This window comes from Sceloporus undulatus, chromosome 8 (assembly GCF_019175285.1).
Source record: "Sceloporus undulatus isolate JIND9_A2432 ecotype Alabama chromosome 8, SceUnd_v1.1, whole genome shotgun sequence".
Taxonomy (NCBI): Eukaryota; Metazoa; Chordata; class Lepidosauria; order Squamata; family Phrynosomatidae; genus Sceloporus; species Sceloporus undulatus.
Genome location: NC_056529.1, coordinates 3,890,137 through 3,908,382, shown reverse-complemented (window position 1 = coordinate 3,908,382; position 18,246 = coordinate 3,890,137). Strand labels below are relative to the sequence as shown.

Here is an 18,246-nt window from a genome sequence, read left to right as displayed (position 1 = left end):
CATTTGCATATTTCATCATTTTAAAACTTGAGAATGAAAACATCTGAATTGAAAAAGAAAACCCAGAACGGACAGATCTACCCATCTTAGAGCAAGAAGAGGATGTTCCATAACATGCAGAGAGAAAAAGAGCTCAATGGGCATTTATTTTAAAGAGGATCACATATGCATTTGAGATTTTACTGTATTTAAAATGCAGTAACATAGCCCTCCCAAACTAATAAAATTTAAAAATACAGTACTGTAGTCTTAAAACAGAATTATACCCTTTGGTTCTCGGAGCAAATGTTCACTCTAATTCAAACACAGCTCAAATGGTTCTGTGTTTAGAACAAGTAAAGATATGAGAAATTTGGTTTTAAAGAATACAATGGATACAATGTGTTATTTATCAAAAGAGTTCATACTCAGAGGGCTTACAATATTTTTTAAAAACCTGTCCAATAACAGATATAAGCACAGCCAGAACATATAAACACAGAACAGTAGCAGCACAAAACTTTATAGCTCCAAATGCTGAGCAGCGGAGCTGGCACAAAGAGCTAGTTAATGTTGCTGGTTGCTGTTAAGTTGAGTTCAGTTTATGGGGACTTTATGAACAACAGACCTCCAAGTTATCCTGATATTAACAGCCCTGCTCAGGTATGGATTCCTTGGCAGCATCTATTTATCTGTCCAAGAGGTCAGACAGGTACCTAAAACCAAAATTAAGGTATCACCATGAGTTCTTTGAATCCTAGAGCGTGTTTTACTTTCCTCCGCATTGCTCCATCCTCAACTGACACGTCTTCCAGTAAAGCAAGTACATTTAACACCTGCAGCCCCTCGCTTTGACTTTTTCCTCCCATGGAAACATCCTTTTAGATTATATTAGTGCAATTTCCTCTCTGTCAGAGAGAGAAGAAGAGGTCCACATTTTGGAAGAAACTGCCTGCTTGTTTTTGTTAAAGCCGTTTGACCACATTTCCTTTTTTTAAAGATGAAAAAATGGTTTCCTCTCCATTTCTAAGCCTATTTTTGGTTTATATTCATCATGCTGCACACTCAGCCAACTTAATCTTTTAAAAGTAAACTAGCTATCGAATAAAGTTACTGTAACAGACATCCTGACCAAGAGATGTCAATTCACAACAACTGCTGCCAAATGTAGTATCGCTATCAGTTTAATTTCATGAAAATTAGTCCAAAGAAAGTAGAGTATCTTGTTAACATAGATTTAGCCATACAAAATGAAAAAAGAAAACCTTTTTCCAGTATAAAGTAGAGGAGATACATTTTAAATACATTTTTGTAAATTAAGCTAACATAAGAGACCCAAGTACAATATTAGGTTCGTCTGTAGATTAAAATGGAGAATACAGAGTTTAGGGAGATCTTTTATAAGGTGAGGCCAGATATCCCAGTATTCCTGTGTTACTCATTACAATCAGCCCTCCTTATCCATGGCTTGAAATATTTTAACTATAAATTCCAAAAAGCAAACTTTGCTTTTGCCATTTCACATAAGGGACACTATTTTACTAATCCACTGTTTTGAATGGGACTTGAGCATCCACGGATTTTGGTATCCAGGAGGGGATCCTGGGATCAAATCCCGCTGGATACTAAGGGTCCATTGTAGTTTAAAAGAGCACCTTCTTTCTCCTGTCAGATAAAAAGGATTTTGCCTGTACAGAGCCCATGACGGGCTATGCTTTCCAATTTGCCTTTGGAATATTATGGTTCAAAGTCACAGTTGCTGTTAGAAGTTGACTCATTTCGCTGTACTGTATTCATCCTCCTAAGGCCTAAAGCTAGCTTGGCTCTTTGAAGCAAGTTCAAGACATCAAATAAATAATCATTTCACTCAATTTGTTTTTATCATAAATCATAAACCAAAACTACTTTTAAAATGTTCACCGTGAGGTTGACGCAGTGGCTTGGGTGTTGGACTAGGACTCTGGAGGGTTCAAAATCATGCTCAGCCATGAGAACCTACTGGGTCACCTTGACTATAGACTGGTACAGACAGGCCAAAATAAAGCTGCTTCAGGTTGCTTTGGAGGTATGCTATTTAAATGATGCATGCATCCTAAGAGTCCAGAAGCCACACCAAAGCCACGCTGCAGTCCTTAGACTGTGGCTTTGGTGTGGCTTCCAGACTCTTAGGACGCATGCATCATTTAAACAGCATACCTCCAAAGTGACCCGAAGCAGCTTTATTTTGGCTTGTCTGTATGGGGCCTAAGTCGCACTCACCAAACTACAAATCCCAGGATTCTGTAGGATGGAGCCATAGCAGTTAGTGGTGTCAAACTGCATTATTTCTACAATGTAGATGTACTCTAAGTAGTATACATAAGAGAAGGGAGAAAAAACATTAAAAGGCCATCTTAATTCATGGAGAGCCATTCAGCATCCTTGATGGAAAGTAACCCCACTAAACCCAGTTCAAAGACTTTTGTCAAAGCACCCATTACTTTATGCCACTTCATTTTCTACAAAAAGGTATGAACTAAATGAGTATGGCAACGCTGCGTTTCATCCTCATATGTTAAAATCAAGATAGAAGTGTTTCTTTTTTCTTTTCTTTCTAGGACAACTGAGCCATTTCTAACTCAACAAACTGCATGCAGTTCACCAGTCACCACCCATCAGTCCATGAGTCAGCCCACTAACATTCACCAAGGGGAAATGGAAAGGCAGGAACACTGCATTGGAATTTGTTTTCAACTGTATTCCCAGCAAACATGCCTAGCATGCATTCTTGCAGAAGACACTCAGGTGTGAGTCACTGCCCAAGATGCATCACAGACAGCTTTCCCTATTCATAAGTACACAGTGAACTGCCTGTCTTTTTGGTAAGCCTAGCAATTATGTCTGGATGTTGATCCCACCTGTCCCTGAATCATACCGGTCCCTAAACGCTTGCACTCTCATTTCCAATTATGCAATCTTACTAAACATCACTCGCAGTAAAGAACAGTCTAGAGCAGTTCATTAGAGAGAAAGTAAAGACTGGTTTATTTCTAACCAATGTTGTTCAGGAGTGTTTGATACAGCCAGACGCGCTAATGACTGTCCATCTTGAGCCATTCAGAGGAAATCCTTTCTCAGCACTTTCAAAAACTGAGGGTGCTCCCACCACAACAATAAAAAAGAATCCTCTTTGATGGATGTCAACATGTCAGGTCCCAACCAGTGTTGACCCATGGAATCAATTGCTGAATGGTAGCCAGAACATATAGAAAGTCTATACTCTAATTGGGACTAGTCACCTCTAAGTGGGACTAGTAGTCGGATGTCGGCCACTAACTGTTGCCGCAGGAGCCTTTAAACTGAAACCCTAGTCAACCTGTGCAAAGTGCTTACGCTGTGATGGAGCAAAAGATGCTGTGAGTTTGATCCCAGACGGCTCCAGGTTGATTCCCCCGTCCATCTTTTCATAGGTCAGTAAAATGAGTCCCCAGCTTGTTGGGGGCATTTGGCTTACCCATTGTAAACTGCTTAGAGAGTGCTGAGGTCACTAAGAAGTCTCAAAAATCTAGAGGACCAAAGGTTGAGAACCACTGTACTAGACAAAGATTGACAGATATAAGACAAAGAACTCTTCAGTCCTCTATAAGATACGGGCTAGAAAAACCACGCTTGTGCCAAACGTACAAGTTTAATCAAGAACTAGTGGTTAACTCCAGCACACTGGGTTAAGTAAATACCATTATCATTTTCCTCCTGTGTTTTTGGTCTTCCAGGGCTTCGATTTATATCTTTGCCATCTAGAGCTATATTTGGTGATGCTAATCTTGACCTTCAGCTTCCTTTATGTGTTTTGTCGCCAAGGAAGACGTTCCCGTCTTTCTGAATGTTTAGCCAACATCCTGACTTGAAGCCACCCCTTTGTCTTGGAAACGTAGGCTAGTAGAAACTGCTTGTGAAGAGCAAAACATGCTACTTTTCATCAAGTGCTATGGACCATCAAGAGACTTTCCCACTCTCTGTTCTGCAGGCATGGGAACTTGGCAGTATATAAACATCCATCTCCCTTCTGGCTCCAAACTAATCAACACTTTCAGCACATCTGTTTTTTTGGTTACTTGCAGAGAAAAGGACAATGGCCTATGCCCACTGCAAGAAAAGCTAGTCACCTACTACCCACCTTGTATTAGCCAACCTGAAGACAGTTTCCTCTTTGCATTTGCCTCAGAAGTGCTTTCCCAACACCTCTCCATTAAGGTTTTCAACACTCAAACTCATATCTTCTTTGATACACCACAGCCCTTTCTCTCTTCCTGAAGCCTGCAATAGTCCCATGTTCACTTCCTTCTTGCCAGTCTCTCTGGAATCTCCCACACAAATTCTCTGCTCCTTCCATATTCTTATATTATCAATACCTTCTGCATGATACTGACAAGGCATAAAGAAGGAAATAATTATTTTACTTGTTCTTTTGATTCGTTCTATTCCTCTATTAATTGTCATTATTTTCGTCACTCTTTTAAAAACCACAACAAACACCCCGTCTCTCATTTCCCTTCTCTTACCAATACTGAAGGTTCAATAAGCTACTGCACCATACTCTCTTATCAGCTACATCTTGCATGTCACCTCTCAACCCCTTTCAAACTTCCTGAAAACTTCTTTTTCTCTCTCACATGGTTTGCCTGAGTGAATACTTCTTCTATGATTGAAATCCACCATTTTGTCTGCCTTTGTAATAGACTGTGTCTTCAACTACCCTTATGATCGAGTTGATGATCTTACTAATTTCTATTCTTGCAGATTTCAGTCCCAGTTTTCTGTCATGATGCATCAAGACTTGAAAGATCCCAACACATGCTTTTCTTGAATGTACTGTACTGCAGTAGACACTTCTTTCCCGCAAGTCGCTCTGGAATCTCCTACACTGGAACAGTAGTTATTTTTACAGGGAGGAAACAAATAAGTAACTTGGGGTCCCCAGTATCACAAACTAGTAGAAGGACCCAGCACTAAATGAGGTAGAAACTCTTTGGCTCCTCTCCTTCTCCACCTCTATTCTTTTGCATTTTGCTGTTCTCCTCTTCCTCCACATTAGTGTTCATTTAGTCTTTCCTTTCCTTCATTTCCATACCTCATTGATCAGATAGCAGGGCCACCCCCTCTTTCTTAACTATCTGAGGGCTCTGTAAAGACAATTATGATACACAAGTGAGTATCTGACAGTAGCTTCTTCTGTGCTAGTTAGACAACGCTGCAACTGAAGACAGTACTGGAGTCTATATTATTATTATTATTAACTTTTATTTATAAAGCGCTGTAAATTTACACAGCGCTGTACATACAATCTTTTAGTTAGACGGTTCCCTGCCCTAAAAGATGACCCTAACGGTCATACCCCAAAGGGCCCAACAGTATTCACTACAGTACTGAGTTTTAGGCCCATATGTTTCAGTCTCAGAGGTACTGAGGACACACACACACAGAGAGACAAACTTCCTTACAACTCCATATTTGTTTGTTTATGTGGCTGCAGAAGACATGAAAAAGGAAGGCAGATGGATTGCACAGAAAGCAACAAATGCTTTCAATATAGAAACTAGCAAGGATATGTCCTTCATTCCTTAGTTTCTAAAAATGCCATAAACAGAAGAATTGTAATTAAAACCTGTTAAGAGGACTTCCTCTAATCTATAAATAGAAGGAATAGCGTAACCCAGTGAGGTGGGGAAGGAGAATGAATAAATAAAAGTCTACAGATGAACTGCAATGTTTTCGCTTAAGCACTTATTCATGGCAAGACCACCATGGTTGCCAACTGGCACACTGCCACACATCTGGACAACAAACCACACAGGAATAGCCAATGTTCTACACATTTCTGGAATAATGTCACTCAAGAGATGACATTTTGACTACTAGGAATAGAAGACTGAGTTTCCTGCTGCACTGAAAAGAAAGCAGAGAGGTTCCTTGAGGACAACACTAACATTACAGCGTTTAGTCTCAAAAAGAAAAGTTATTGAAGCAAATAAATCTTACAGGGTAACATGAATCTGTAAGAATAATGGTGGGGAACTATTTTTTTACCACCAAGAGTTTGATTTCCGCAGGGATAAGCTGTAAGGAAATCTTACAGTGGGCAAGAGCAGCCCTTCTGTCTCTCCCTCTGACAACCCTTTCTCATTCTTTCCTCTGCCTTTTCTTCCACACTGGCAAGCTGTCGGGAAGAAATAGTCCGCTCTTCAAAAATGCTCTCCATTGCTTGCAGAGGACTTCCCCCTCCCCTTCTTCCACTGCTTTATCTGTTTTGGTATTTCCAAATTTGCCTCTTCCTTTGCTCCCTTTGGGATCCTTGGTTGCATGAAAATATATTACTGCAATGCACTCAATGTGGGGCCTCCTTTGAAAATGACTCCAGCAGCAACAAGCACAAAATTCAGCAGCTTGACTCATAAAAAGGCACATACGTAACACCAGTCTTAAAGGAACTGTATAGGCTGCCAATATGTTTCCTTGGGGTTACCCAGACCGTGAAAATAATCCAGGTAGAATCTGGGTTGAATCTTTGTTGTTCACAGGCATTTCGAATGCATCTGCTGCTAAAAAAACTCACTTAATCCAGGAGAAACAATGTCGGGTTTTCATATAAATGCCTTCTTTCAGATAAATGTGGCTGGTCTGCCATGGAGCTGTACTTACACAGAAGTCTTTCTCCAGTAAATGCTTTAGTTGGATTTATCAATTCAGGTGAACTGTTTAATATGAAACCCATAAACTTGTGGTTTACATTTATGACAATTTTTGCAATGTTAAGATATTATATATTGTGATATCGCCATGTTACAGAAATGGCCATACCTAATATTGGTAGGCTCCTAGCTCACACAATCCTGTTCTTGTACAAGTACATAAAATAATGGATTAGGGTAGTTAAAAGTTAGCATAAATTGGTCATAAAAATCCATTCATTTGCTAGTTCCCTAAGACCAGGAAACAGAACACCCACAACTCCGCAAAAAAAAAAAGTTCACATATTTCCTATCTTCAATCAATTCCATACTACAACTCTTATAATTTCCATGTGTAGAACTTTTGCCATTCCCAAATGTTACCAAAATCTTTTAGGGAGTAGTTCAGCTACTATTTCATCACCCATAAACAGCAACAGTGTTTATTCCTTTTCTCATGGTAGAGAAAAATACTTCATGGAAATAGTAATATATTTTCCATGTTTATTTTCCATGTTAGCTTCCTCATTGCTTCTTATCTGCTCTCGCTTCCAAGCACAGAATATCCTTCTATGCCATGTTGTGTTTCACTGTTCAATGATGGGAGCTGTATATAGAAAAGGATAGCTGTTTTCCTTTAGAAATAATCCATAATATGCATTAATTGTTGTTTTACAGGGGTTGGGGTTTTTTTTGGGGGGGGGGGAGTGGGGAGTATATAAAATACTAAAAGTGTACAAAAGCCCAATAGAGATATCTGTATTGTGCAAACAGAAAGATTACATTTTGGTTCCCCTGCAAAAATAGTAACTTATCTGCAGTGTTGTGACTAAAGCAGCTAAAGTAGGACTTTAAAAGAATGATTTTAGAAAGTGTGGACTATCTGTTGGAAATGGTAAAGCTAAAATAAATGTAGTATACTGTTGGGTATATGTACCCACTCTAATATTAATGGTGTCCCAATCCCATGATCTTCTGGTGCACTGAATTACTCATAGACTTCCAAGAAAGTGAGGGCTTCTATATTCGTTCCAAGGCCAGAGGCAAGGATGAATCGTTCCCGAAGATTATCTCTTAACGTACTGTAAAATCTGTGTCAAAATCATTAAGCGGCTACATTTACATAAAAATCACAGTACAGTATAACATATATATTGTAGGGTTTTAACTGCCGTAAACCAACAGGCAACTGAATTCAAAGATATAGCCATGTTAGTCTGTAGAATCAGTATTTTAGAGAGATCCCGTAGCACCTTTGAGACTAACCAAAAGAACCAAGTTGGCAGCATGAATTTTCATAGACTTTAGTCTACTTCCTTAGATGCATTTAGGCAACTGGTTGTCATTAAAACCTTCAAGGAATATCAACAGGTATATAAGAAGAGCCATGCTGGATCAGAGCAAGAGTCTATCCAAGAGTCAAGATTCTGGTCACACAGGTTGCCAACAGGACAAGAGTGTAACTCTACTCTCTAAGTTCTCCAACAACTGATAGACAGAGATATATTCAAAGATATAGCCATGTTAATCTGTAGAATCAGTATGTAGAGAGATCTTGTAGCACCTTTGAAACTCACTGAAAGAAAGAAGTTGGCAGCATGAGCATTCCTAGACTTCAGCCTACCTCCTCAGACGCATTTGGTCCAAATGCATCTGAGGAAGTAGACGTAAGTCTACAAAAGCTCATGCTGCCAACTTCTTTCTTTCAGTGAGTCTCAAAGGTGCTACAAGATCTCTCTATATACAGAGATATATTACTCCTCACAACACAGATAATGCACAGCTATCCTAACTATTAGCCGTTTATGGCACAAATGTCTATGAATTTATTTATTTATTCCTGTCTAAAGCTGTCCAAGTTGGCAGCCATCATTACATCTTGGGGCAGTGAATCCCACAAGATCTGTGATCTGAATTAGGCACTGCATAAAGAAGTACTTTGTTTTACGTGGCCTGGATCTCCCTTGAGCCAGCTTCAGTAGCTGATCCCGAACTCAGTTTAAAAACAAAACAAAACAGAATCCTACATCAAATTAATTTCTCACAATAACTTTGAATTCCTGTTTGAAATCCCCTGGAAAATATACCTACAGAGCCATAATCTATACTTTTTGTCCTTACCTTGCCTCCCTCTCTTTCAAAGTCAACGTACTCTCGGGTTGGTGTTTGCCGCTGCTCCCCTTGCCAGCTGGCCGGAAAAAACTGGAGAGACAGATTGGTTCCTGTGGCCACAAAAGCCTTTTAGAAAAATCAATACAAACAGGATCAGGGAGCAAGACATTACATAAATTATGCAGGCAGTCATTTATTTTTACATCAGTTTATGTCTGAAAGCTGAGCAGCGCAGAGAATACTCAAAGTCAAAAACATGCACTCATCATTTTTCTTAAGTATTAAGTTACAAACATCTGATTTCATTTTGACAACATTTGCCATTAGCTGCCTCAGATACAACACAGAATCAATATTTTATTGAAATTGTTTTTGCAGATATTACAATCTATTTCATGAATGATTGCAGAGTGCTACCAAGAAGCCTAATGCTACTTCAGTAGCCGGCTAAACATCTTAAGAGCAACCTTCTCCTGTTCTAAATAATTGCCCAAGGAAGTTGCTGTTTCTGAGTGCAATGTATGAGTATAACGTATGAGTCTTAGCTCTGTACAGTGTTTATAAAGTAGGAAACCAAGGACAGAACACAATCTTGCCACGATAGGTATTCAAATGATAAGAAAGACAAGTTTTCTTCATCACTACCAAGAAGTGAAAGAATGCAAGACATATCACACAAACTCACTGGAGGAACTCTAGCAGTAAGAATGAAAATGAAGGCAGATATTCAAAATAGCTTTTTGGTTAAAATGCTGCAGCTTTAGACAGAGAACGTCTTGGGGATTTCTGTTGCAAGTTCTGTTAAAGTTAAAAATGTGGTCTCTGCAAACTGCTCTTACAGTTTACACTTAGGAAGTAGAAACTGAGGACAACATATACAGTACATTTCACATTGCACTAGAGTAGTGGTTCCCAAACTTTGGCTCTCCAGATTTTTGGACTTCAGCTCCCAGAAGCCATGAATCTTGGGAGCTGAAGTCAAGTATACCTGGAGGACCAATGTTTGAGCCTGATGTTGGGAGCATTTCTCCAGAGGAAAAAAGAAGTATTTACACTTATTCATCAGTTGGGTTTCTTACGATCTTTTCCTCATCTTATACTTACCTGATGTGCTCACCAAAGAAAAGCACATCCATTTTCCAATCAGTGACCATTGTAGCAATCAAAAACACTCCACAAATACAGCTTCTCTTTGGTTATACTCAATGTACTTTAAATATCAAAAACACCTTAAATTAATTCATTATCAATCCTAACCAGTAAAGAGGTTCTACAGGAAACGAATGAAGAATATCCAGTCTTTCTAAAACCCATCCTAGAGCACAGATAAGTCAGTCATGAGGTTTATACATTATTCTAAAAGGTTCATTTGATGCAGCATTTCTTGCTGTTGTTTTGCATGTGTTCAGAAATATTCCATCCTATAACAATTAGACTCTTATTCTAATATGTCAAACTTTCATATAATGCAGCAGCGTTGGACATTTGATCATCTTTAATGCCATTGTTTTTGCCTATTCATGATGGAGTCACCACACCAAACAAAATAGGCAACGGTTACTACATCAACAGTAGGATACCAAGGTTACTTCTGCATAACCAAAGCAAGGATTGCAGATGGAGCACCTGAGCTTGGGATTTAATGTTGTACAACAATATTAATGTAAAGCTTTCTGTAAAGTCTTTTGCTGAAGGGAACCTATGATATATTGTACAAATCTAAACTTATATTAGATTAATCCATGTAATTGTTTGGTAAGGGAATTCTGCATCACTGGCATTAACTGTGAACCCAGAGTTCCTATCTATGGTTTCCAAGGGAAAGAGAAGACAGAGGGCAAAAGTATGTGTGTCTCTGTGTGTGTTTACACACACACGCACACTGTACTGTTAACCAATCACTGCTACACAAAACCTTGGATTTCTCCACTGCATCATTATATGAGTAGCCCTTATTTCTTGTCCAGGGGAAATAGAAGCATGCGCAAAGACACCAGAAGCAACACAGATTGTGTTGGGTGTGAGCTGGTTTGCACCTCACTATATATTAGAAGCAAGCATTATGGTGGAGAAAGGAAAGAGCGTAGTTAGAGAAATGTCATTCCAACATGTAATTCCTCCTCCCAAATTCATCTAATTATGAAGCACTCAGGCTCAGGACTAGCTATTAGACTCAGCGTCTAATATTATTATTAGACACTGCTGGAGTTACGTTGTTATGTACTTTTTAACTATCTTTTACTGTTTAATTTTATAGTTGGGAGGGAGGGTTGGGTTGGGGTCTTGTGGGGCTTGTTGTTTTTATTGTTGTATATTGTATTAACTTTGCTGTTACCCGCCTCGATTCTCAAAGCGGAAGAGGCAGCATATAAATGAATATTTTATTATCATCATCATCATCATCATCAAATAACTTACCGTATCTAGACTTCCAAAGATTTTATTTTACAGCCATCAGCAATAAATACTGTTAAGTAGTACTTGAGATTCTAAAATACTCAGTTCCTACTTAAAATATTAGCCAACCATTCTGTCCAAAGAGCTGTCAGGTGCTAAACTTGACTGTTGACAATGACAGCATGTTTGCAAAAACAGGTCACAGTTGGGTTTCTAATGCAATGGGCCCTTGTTATCCACCGAGGTTTGGTTCCTGGATCCCCCTTGGATAACAAAATCCATGGATGCTCAACTCCCATTAAATACAATGCCATAACAAAATGGTGTCCCTTATACAGAATGGCAAAATCGAGGTTTGCTATTTGGAATGTATACTTCTTTGGAATATTTTCAAGCCGTGGATGCTTGAATCCGTGGATACAACATCCGCGGATAAGGAGGGCTGACTGTAATTAATTCAAAATTTTAATACCTTTACACCTGGGAAGAGAACAAATGGGGCAATTTAGGGGGAGGCCTTTAGGAATTAAAGTTCAGTACACTTATTTCATACTGGCAGACTAGCGTGACTAAATCTTGGGACAGCTTCCTAAGCCTCTTGCCATTTACTCCAGTTCGAAGTGGGACTGTGCCTCCAGAGCAGAGAGGAGTACATTTCACAAAAGCAAAGAATGTAAGTGTGTGTACTTACTATCTCAGACCGTCCATCCCTGCAAGCATTCTGAAACCTGGCTTGTCTCTCTTCATGCGGTCTGTCCCTGAAGCCAGTGTATTTAATCTGCGAACAACACAAGCCAAATCAAAAAGTGAATCCTCTCTGTTTTACAACACCAGGAAAGAGATAAGGACAAGTCTGCAGAGATCATAGAATGAAGCACACACCAAGGACTCTACGTCTTGGAGAACGAACACAGATAGTGCTCCAAAATAGAAACAAAACATGACTCTTCAATACCATGAAGAGTTTCCTAATTAGTTTTTATCATTCAAAACTAAGGCACATACTCAAAGTAAGCAGACTGTAGACATGGCAAATGCTATATGTATATAGCATGAATTTGCATGCCTGCAAAGAATAAGCTTCATAATTCACAACTGCAGCACACAGAGATGCAAAGCAAGCGCACTAATGCGGAGTCTACCATTCAAGTCTGTGGCAGGAACAGAGAAGCCCAAGATTCAGGAACAGAAATTAAAATGTGTGCGTGAACCGCTGCAACCTAAAAATAGGAAGCCAAACTTCTGTTTTAATATCACTAGCAGCATGCGAGGCAATAAATGCCAGAAATGGGCTGGACACTGTGAGCGCACAATGAAAAAGAAGAAATGGGAGCTGCCACATGTGCGCCAAATTCGGGAAACCACAGGGGAAAACATGCGCCCATGCGGAGGGTGGGACATGTTTACAAGTTCATACCTTGAACCATAATGGAGAAATTTTAAATGTAACATCCTCATTCAACAGTTTTGTCTTTATGAATGTTAACATCACACACACGACTCAAGTCTAGTAGTTTGGCACTAGGCACAAAGCACAGTCTTGTACATTTAATACAAAACAATAAGTCTGCTTGAACTAATCCAGGCTTTCCACCTGTTTTGGGGTACAACTGCCATCAGCCATGGCTACTATAGGAAATCCTGAGGGATCAGGAGAGTAGATCTTTCTTTCTTTGGAATCGCGGAAGCCATAAGGACCTGAAACAGTTGTAGATCTTCCCTCCCTGGAAAAATACATTTCAACGTTTCTACACATTTTGCACATGTAAAACTGGAAACTGACTTCATCCACATAGACTAGTCTGGAATCTTTTTTAAAATTACAGCATTTGAAAAGATTAAAGAAAGAAAAATGAAGTAATAAGAAGAAAGTCTAAGGGGGGGAAATACTTTGAACTCAATTCATGATGTCTCTCGAAACTTTGGGGGGGGTTCATAGACAGCAAATTAAGAACCCCTGGATTAGAGGAACTGAAATCCAAAACATCTGGGGGAAATCTTGTAGCACCTTTGAGACTAAGGTCCAAAACACACTGCAGAATTAATCCAACCTGAGACTGCTGTAACTGCCCTGGATCAGTGCTAGGGAATCCTGGGATTGTAGTTCATCGTGGCACCAGAGCTCTCCGACAGAGAAGGCTCAATGCTCCCAGATTTCTCTAGCATTGAGCCCAGGCACTTAAAGTGGACTATTTCTGCAGTGTGTCTTGGACCTTGGTCTACTTTTTCAGGTGCGTGAGGTGAAGCATTGCCCCAGACACCTGAGGAAGTAGCCCAACTCTGCAAAAGCTTATGTGGCACCTTCTTTCACCCTCTCAAAGAAGCTACAAGATCCTTTGGCATACTACAGTACTTACTTGTGTCTTTTACCCCATACTTGAAGGAGGAAACAGGCCTTCCCTTCTCCCTCCTGCCGTGAAAGTCCCCAAGCCATCGTTTGCATTATATTCCCTGCTCAGTTCTTAGCTTCCATCGACACACGCTGGAAAGCTGGAGAGGAAGCCTGGTCTGAATATACATAGAGTTTACAAGCAACTCCTGGATGAGAGTTTGTAAACCAGCTGAGTAACCAATAAATAAAGGGTTCCTGAGAATATTAAACCCGGACTCTCCCTGGAAGCCGAAATGACTAAATGGAGGCGTTTGTACTTTGGACATAACATGATTTGCTATGGCTCACTGGAAAGGACACTAATGCTTGATAAAGTGGAAGGCAGCAGAGGAAAAAAGGGAGGACTGCATGCATCCCAGATGGCTTTGACTCCATTAAAAAAGGCATGGCCCTAAGTTTGCAAGGTCTGAGTAGGGCTGGGGATGACTGGGGATCCTGGAGGTCTCTGATTCATAGTCACAAGGCAAAGCTGACTCGATGGCAAAGAAGAACAAAAACACATTTTACAGCAGTGTGTAAATGGCTTAGAATATTTATAGCCCACCGCATGCCCTGAAAGAACAAGGGGAAACCCATCCTTGACCGTTCTGGTGAAGGCTTTGATGGGTCTACAACTCTGTTGTGATTGAGTCTGGGTACTCACCAAGTCTACCAAAGCTCATACCACAACTCCTTTCGCACAGTTAGTCTCAAAGGTTAGTCTAGAAGATCCCCAGCATCTGAGGAAATAGACCAAGCCTATAAAAGCTCATGGCACAACTTCTTTCACTCGGCTAGAGAGTCAAAGGGGCTACAAGATCCCTTGCGTCTGAAGAAGCAGACCAAGCCTACCCCAGTGTGTGCTACAACTACAACTCAAAGGTACTACAAGATCCCTTTCCAATACTGATATTCCAGGCTAACAGGGCCATGTCTCTGATTTCTATCCCCGTAACAAGTAAGGATGCATTTACACTATAGAAATAAAGCGGGTTGACTCCACTTTGTGGCTCTGGGATCAGTAGTTTTACAAGGTCTTTTTAGCCTTCTCTGCCAAAGAGAAGGCTAAAAAGACCTCCAAATCCCACAATTCTGTAGGATGGAGCGATGGCAGATGAAGCAGCGCATTATTTCTACAGTGTAGATGAATCCTAAGTAGTCTTCATAAGGGAAGGGAGGAAAGAGATAATAAAAGGGTCATCTTAATTCAGGGAGAGCCCTTAAAGTAACTGCCAGTACAACCCAGTTCAAAAAGGCATCGGTGCAGTGGTTTCAGCCTTTAGACCAGTGGTCCCCAAACTGGACTTCAGCTCCCGGAAGCCTCAGACATGTTGGCCAAGGGCAGGGGATTCTGGGAGCTGGAGTCCAAAATCCCCTGAAAGAGCACTGTTTGGGGACCACTGCTTTAAACTGTGACTCTGTTGGCTAGGGTTTGACTCCTGGCTCGAAAATCTAAATCCATTCCTGGGCAAACAACACTCTCTCAGCCTCAGGGGAAGGCAAGGGCAAGCCTCCTCTGAACAAACCCTGCCAAGAAAACCCCATGAGTCAGGAATGACTTGAAGGCACACAACAACAACAACAACAAGGCGGTACAATTCAAAGACATAGGAGTTTATCCCACTGGAAAAGAAACGGGATATTAGCACTATACTCCAGCGATATCCTGTGAATATCGGCGCAACAACACAATGTTTTTCAGACGAGGTTGTCATTATTGTACAATTATTGCACATTTTACAGAGGAAGTAGAGCATGTCTATGAAAGCTTACGCTACAACTCCTGTGGCACAGTTAGCCACAAAGATAGATCCCTTGCGTCTAAGGAAACAGACCAAGTCTAGGAAAGCTTTGTGCTACAACTTCTTTTCCAGGGTTAAGTCTAAAAAGATCCCTTCTCTCTGAGTTAATACTCCCATCTGCAAAGATCTCTTCTGAGTTAATAGACCAAAAAACATGTATCTGAAGAAGTGGGCTGAGGTCTAGGAAATCTCCTGTGACCCACTTTCTCTCTCTTTCAGTTCATCTCAAAGGTGCTGCAAGATCACAAAACAGTGGAAGAATTCAAAGACATAGCTGCGTTTGAGTTTGGAAAGCCAGTTTGCAAAGGGAGCTTGGCGCACCTTGGCTCAATGCTAGGGGATGCTGGGAACTGTAGTTCTGTGAGACATGGAGCCTTCTCTGAAAGAGAGCTCTGGTGCCACAATATAAACTCCAGTTCCCAGGATTCCCTAGCGCTGAGATGGATTCGGTCTCTGCAAAGCGTGGCAGCATCTGTAGCTAAATGTGGGACAGGGCTCCTGGAAGAGAAGAAGGAAACACAGCCTTGTCTACCAAGAATAAGGCAAAGTGACATAACATAAAATACAAGTGAGCCTCTCAGACTCCACAGGGCTTTACTACGGAGTAAGCCAGTGTGGAGTAATAATGGTTTACGCGTTGGACTAGGACACGAGGAGACCAGGGTTCGAATCCTGGCCCAGCCATATAAACCCATACAAACCTTGGGCGAGTCACGCTCTCTCAGCCTCAGAGGACAGCAATGGCAAACTGGCCAAGAAAACCCCCTGCTAGGTTTGCCTTAGGGTTGCTCTAAGACTTGAAGGCACACAACAACAACAACAACAACAACAACAACCACAACAGAAGACCCTTTAAGGACTGGGAAGGGGGTCCTCGACCAGTTCCAAAACACAAACAAACCCCTCATCCCCATCCTCCTTCTGCAAAATGTGGCAGCCAGGGACCAGAGCTTGGAAACATTGCCTTTTTGTGTGTGGATTCTGGATGTTGTCATTGGTATCTTGCTGCCTGGCCATTGCTCCTGCTACTCATGATGGCGATGGTCTCTTGGCACACAACTCCCATCATCCCCTCCAGCTCCTGAAAGTCCCATCATCCCTTTCTGCTCCTGAGAGTCCCATCACCCCCTTCTCCTGATAGGAATCCCATCATCCTTTCCTGTTCCTGAGAGTCCCATCATCCCCTCCTGCTGCTGGGAACCCAGCTTCTGAGAGTCCCATCATCCCCTCCTTCTCTTGAGAGTCCCACCATCCTCTCCTTCTCTTGAGAGTCCCATCATTCCCTCCTGATGCTTGGAGTCCCATCATTCCTTTCTGATACTGGTAATCCCATCATCCCCTCCTCCTGCTGCTGCTGCTGCTGGGATTTGTGGTCCAAAGAACATCATCCTCAGAACCAAAGCATATCCATGGACAGAGCAGTGATGGCCAACAACAACAACAACACCCAGAATCCACTCCCCCCAAACAAAGGCAAGGTTTCCAAGCTCTTTTTGGAGGGCTGGCATCCCGGAGGAAGCTTTGGCCTCCTTGGGAAGGGGATGCTGGGACTCCGAGTCCATGAAGGAAAAAAGTAACTCTGGGTGGGTTTCCTGGGAAGCCTCTCCTTCTCTGTCGCCAAAAAAAGGGGTGTTGAGGAGGGTCTGGGTTCAAATCCTGCTCCAGTTCTCGGGAATGAAGGAGAAGGCTAAGGCTGCTGTTGTTGTTGTTGTTGTGTGCCTTGCAGTCGTTTCCGAGACTCCTGGCCCCTCTGAAGGCGAGGCGAGGAGGATGTCTTCTTCTTGCCATGGCTCTTTCTTCCTCCGAGGCTGAGAGAGCGTGGCTGCTCCCTTCCCCTCGACTGGGCGCCTTTGGTCACACTCTCTCAGCCTCAGAGGAGGAAGAAGAAAAGGGGCAAGGAAGCCGCCTCTTTCTGCGCCGGGTTCCCTTCCTCTGCCTCCTTCTCTTTCTTTCTTTCTTTTCTTTCTCTCTTTCTTTCTCTCTTTCTTTCTCTCTTTCTTTCCTTTCTTCTCTTTCCTTCTCCTTCTTCTTTCTCACCTCGCACTCTCGGCTGAGTTTCCTGAAGAACTCCTCGTTCTCGAACTTGCTCCGCTGGTCCGGCACCACGCGAGGCATGGCCGGCCCAGGAGCAGCAGCGGCGGCGGCGGGACCCAGCCGACTTCGCCTCGCCTCCTGCCTCCAGGAAGGAAGGAGAAGAAGAAGGAACCCAGGACGGAGCCCGACCGCCCGCCGGCTGCTCAAGCAGCAAACGCCGCCCGACGCCCGTCCTCCCTCCCTCCCTCCAGCCGCCCAGGCTCCGACTGACGCCGCCACGCCGCGCCTCCTGCCCTTCCCTTCCCTTCCCTCCTTCCCTCGCCGTTTGTTTGGGGCTCCGCCTCCCGATTCCCCTCCTTTTTTGCTTTCCTTCCTTCCTTCCTTCTTTCTTTACCTCGGGCAAAGCCGGCTTTTTAAATATAGCATATACATATATATATGTGTGTGTGTATAGTCTCTGAGTGTGTATATACACACACACACACACACGTATATCTAGACTCTCTCCGTGTGTATTGTTTCTCTTCCTTTCCTTCTTTCTTTTTTCTTTACCTCAGGCAAAGCTGGCTTTTTAAACATTATTTATACATAAATACATACATTCTCTCTCTCTCTATATATATATATATGTAGGTGGCCCTCCCTGAGGAGAAAAAGAGAGGTCGCGCGTGATGATGTATTTAAAGAAAATAACCGTTTTGTAAAGAACACGTCGATTTAAAATAAAATATTATCCTATTTTAATATTATTATTATTATTATTATTATTATTATTATTATCATTATTATTATTATTTTCTCATATGTCGCCTTTCTCCCAAAACGAGGCGGCGAGCGACCGCTT

The 18,246-nt window shown here is 41.7% G+C and overlaps 1 protein-coding gene across 4 annotated transcripts in view; it reads right to left on the bottom strand.

The window, feature by feature from the left end:
* The window catches only part of CBFB (core-binding factor subunit beta), a 36,091-nt gene extending 18,453 nt beyond the window's left edge, over window positions 1-17,638 (bottom strand). For all 4 annotated transcript variants that reach the window (XM_042438180.1, XM_042438182.1, XM_042438181.1 and 1 more), the window contains exons 1-3: window positions 17,406-17,638; window positions 11,887-11,973; window positions 8,808-8,924 (exon numbers count right to left, since the gene is read on the bottom strand). In XM_042438180.1, the coding sequence (XP_042294114.1) occupies window positions 8,808-8,924; window positions 11,887-11,973; window positions 17,406-17,483 (282 nt within the window). In that variant the 5' untranslated portion in view covers window positions 17,484-17,638. The remainder of the gene's footprint in view (window positions 1-8,807; window positions 8,925-11,886; window positions 11,974-17,405) is intronic.
* Window positions 17,639-18,246: the final 608 nt, after the last annotated feature.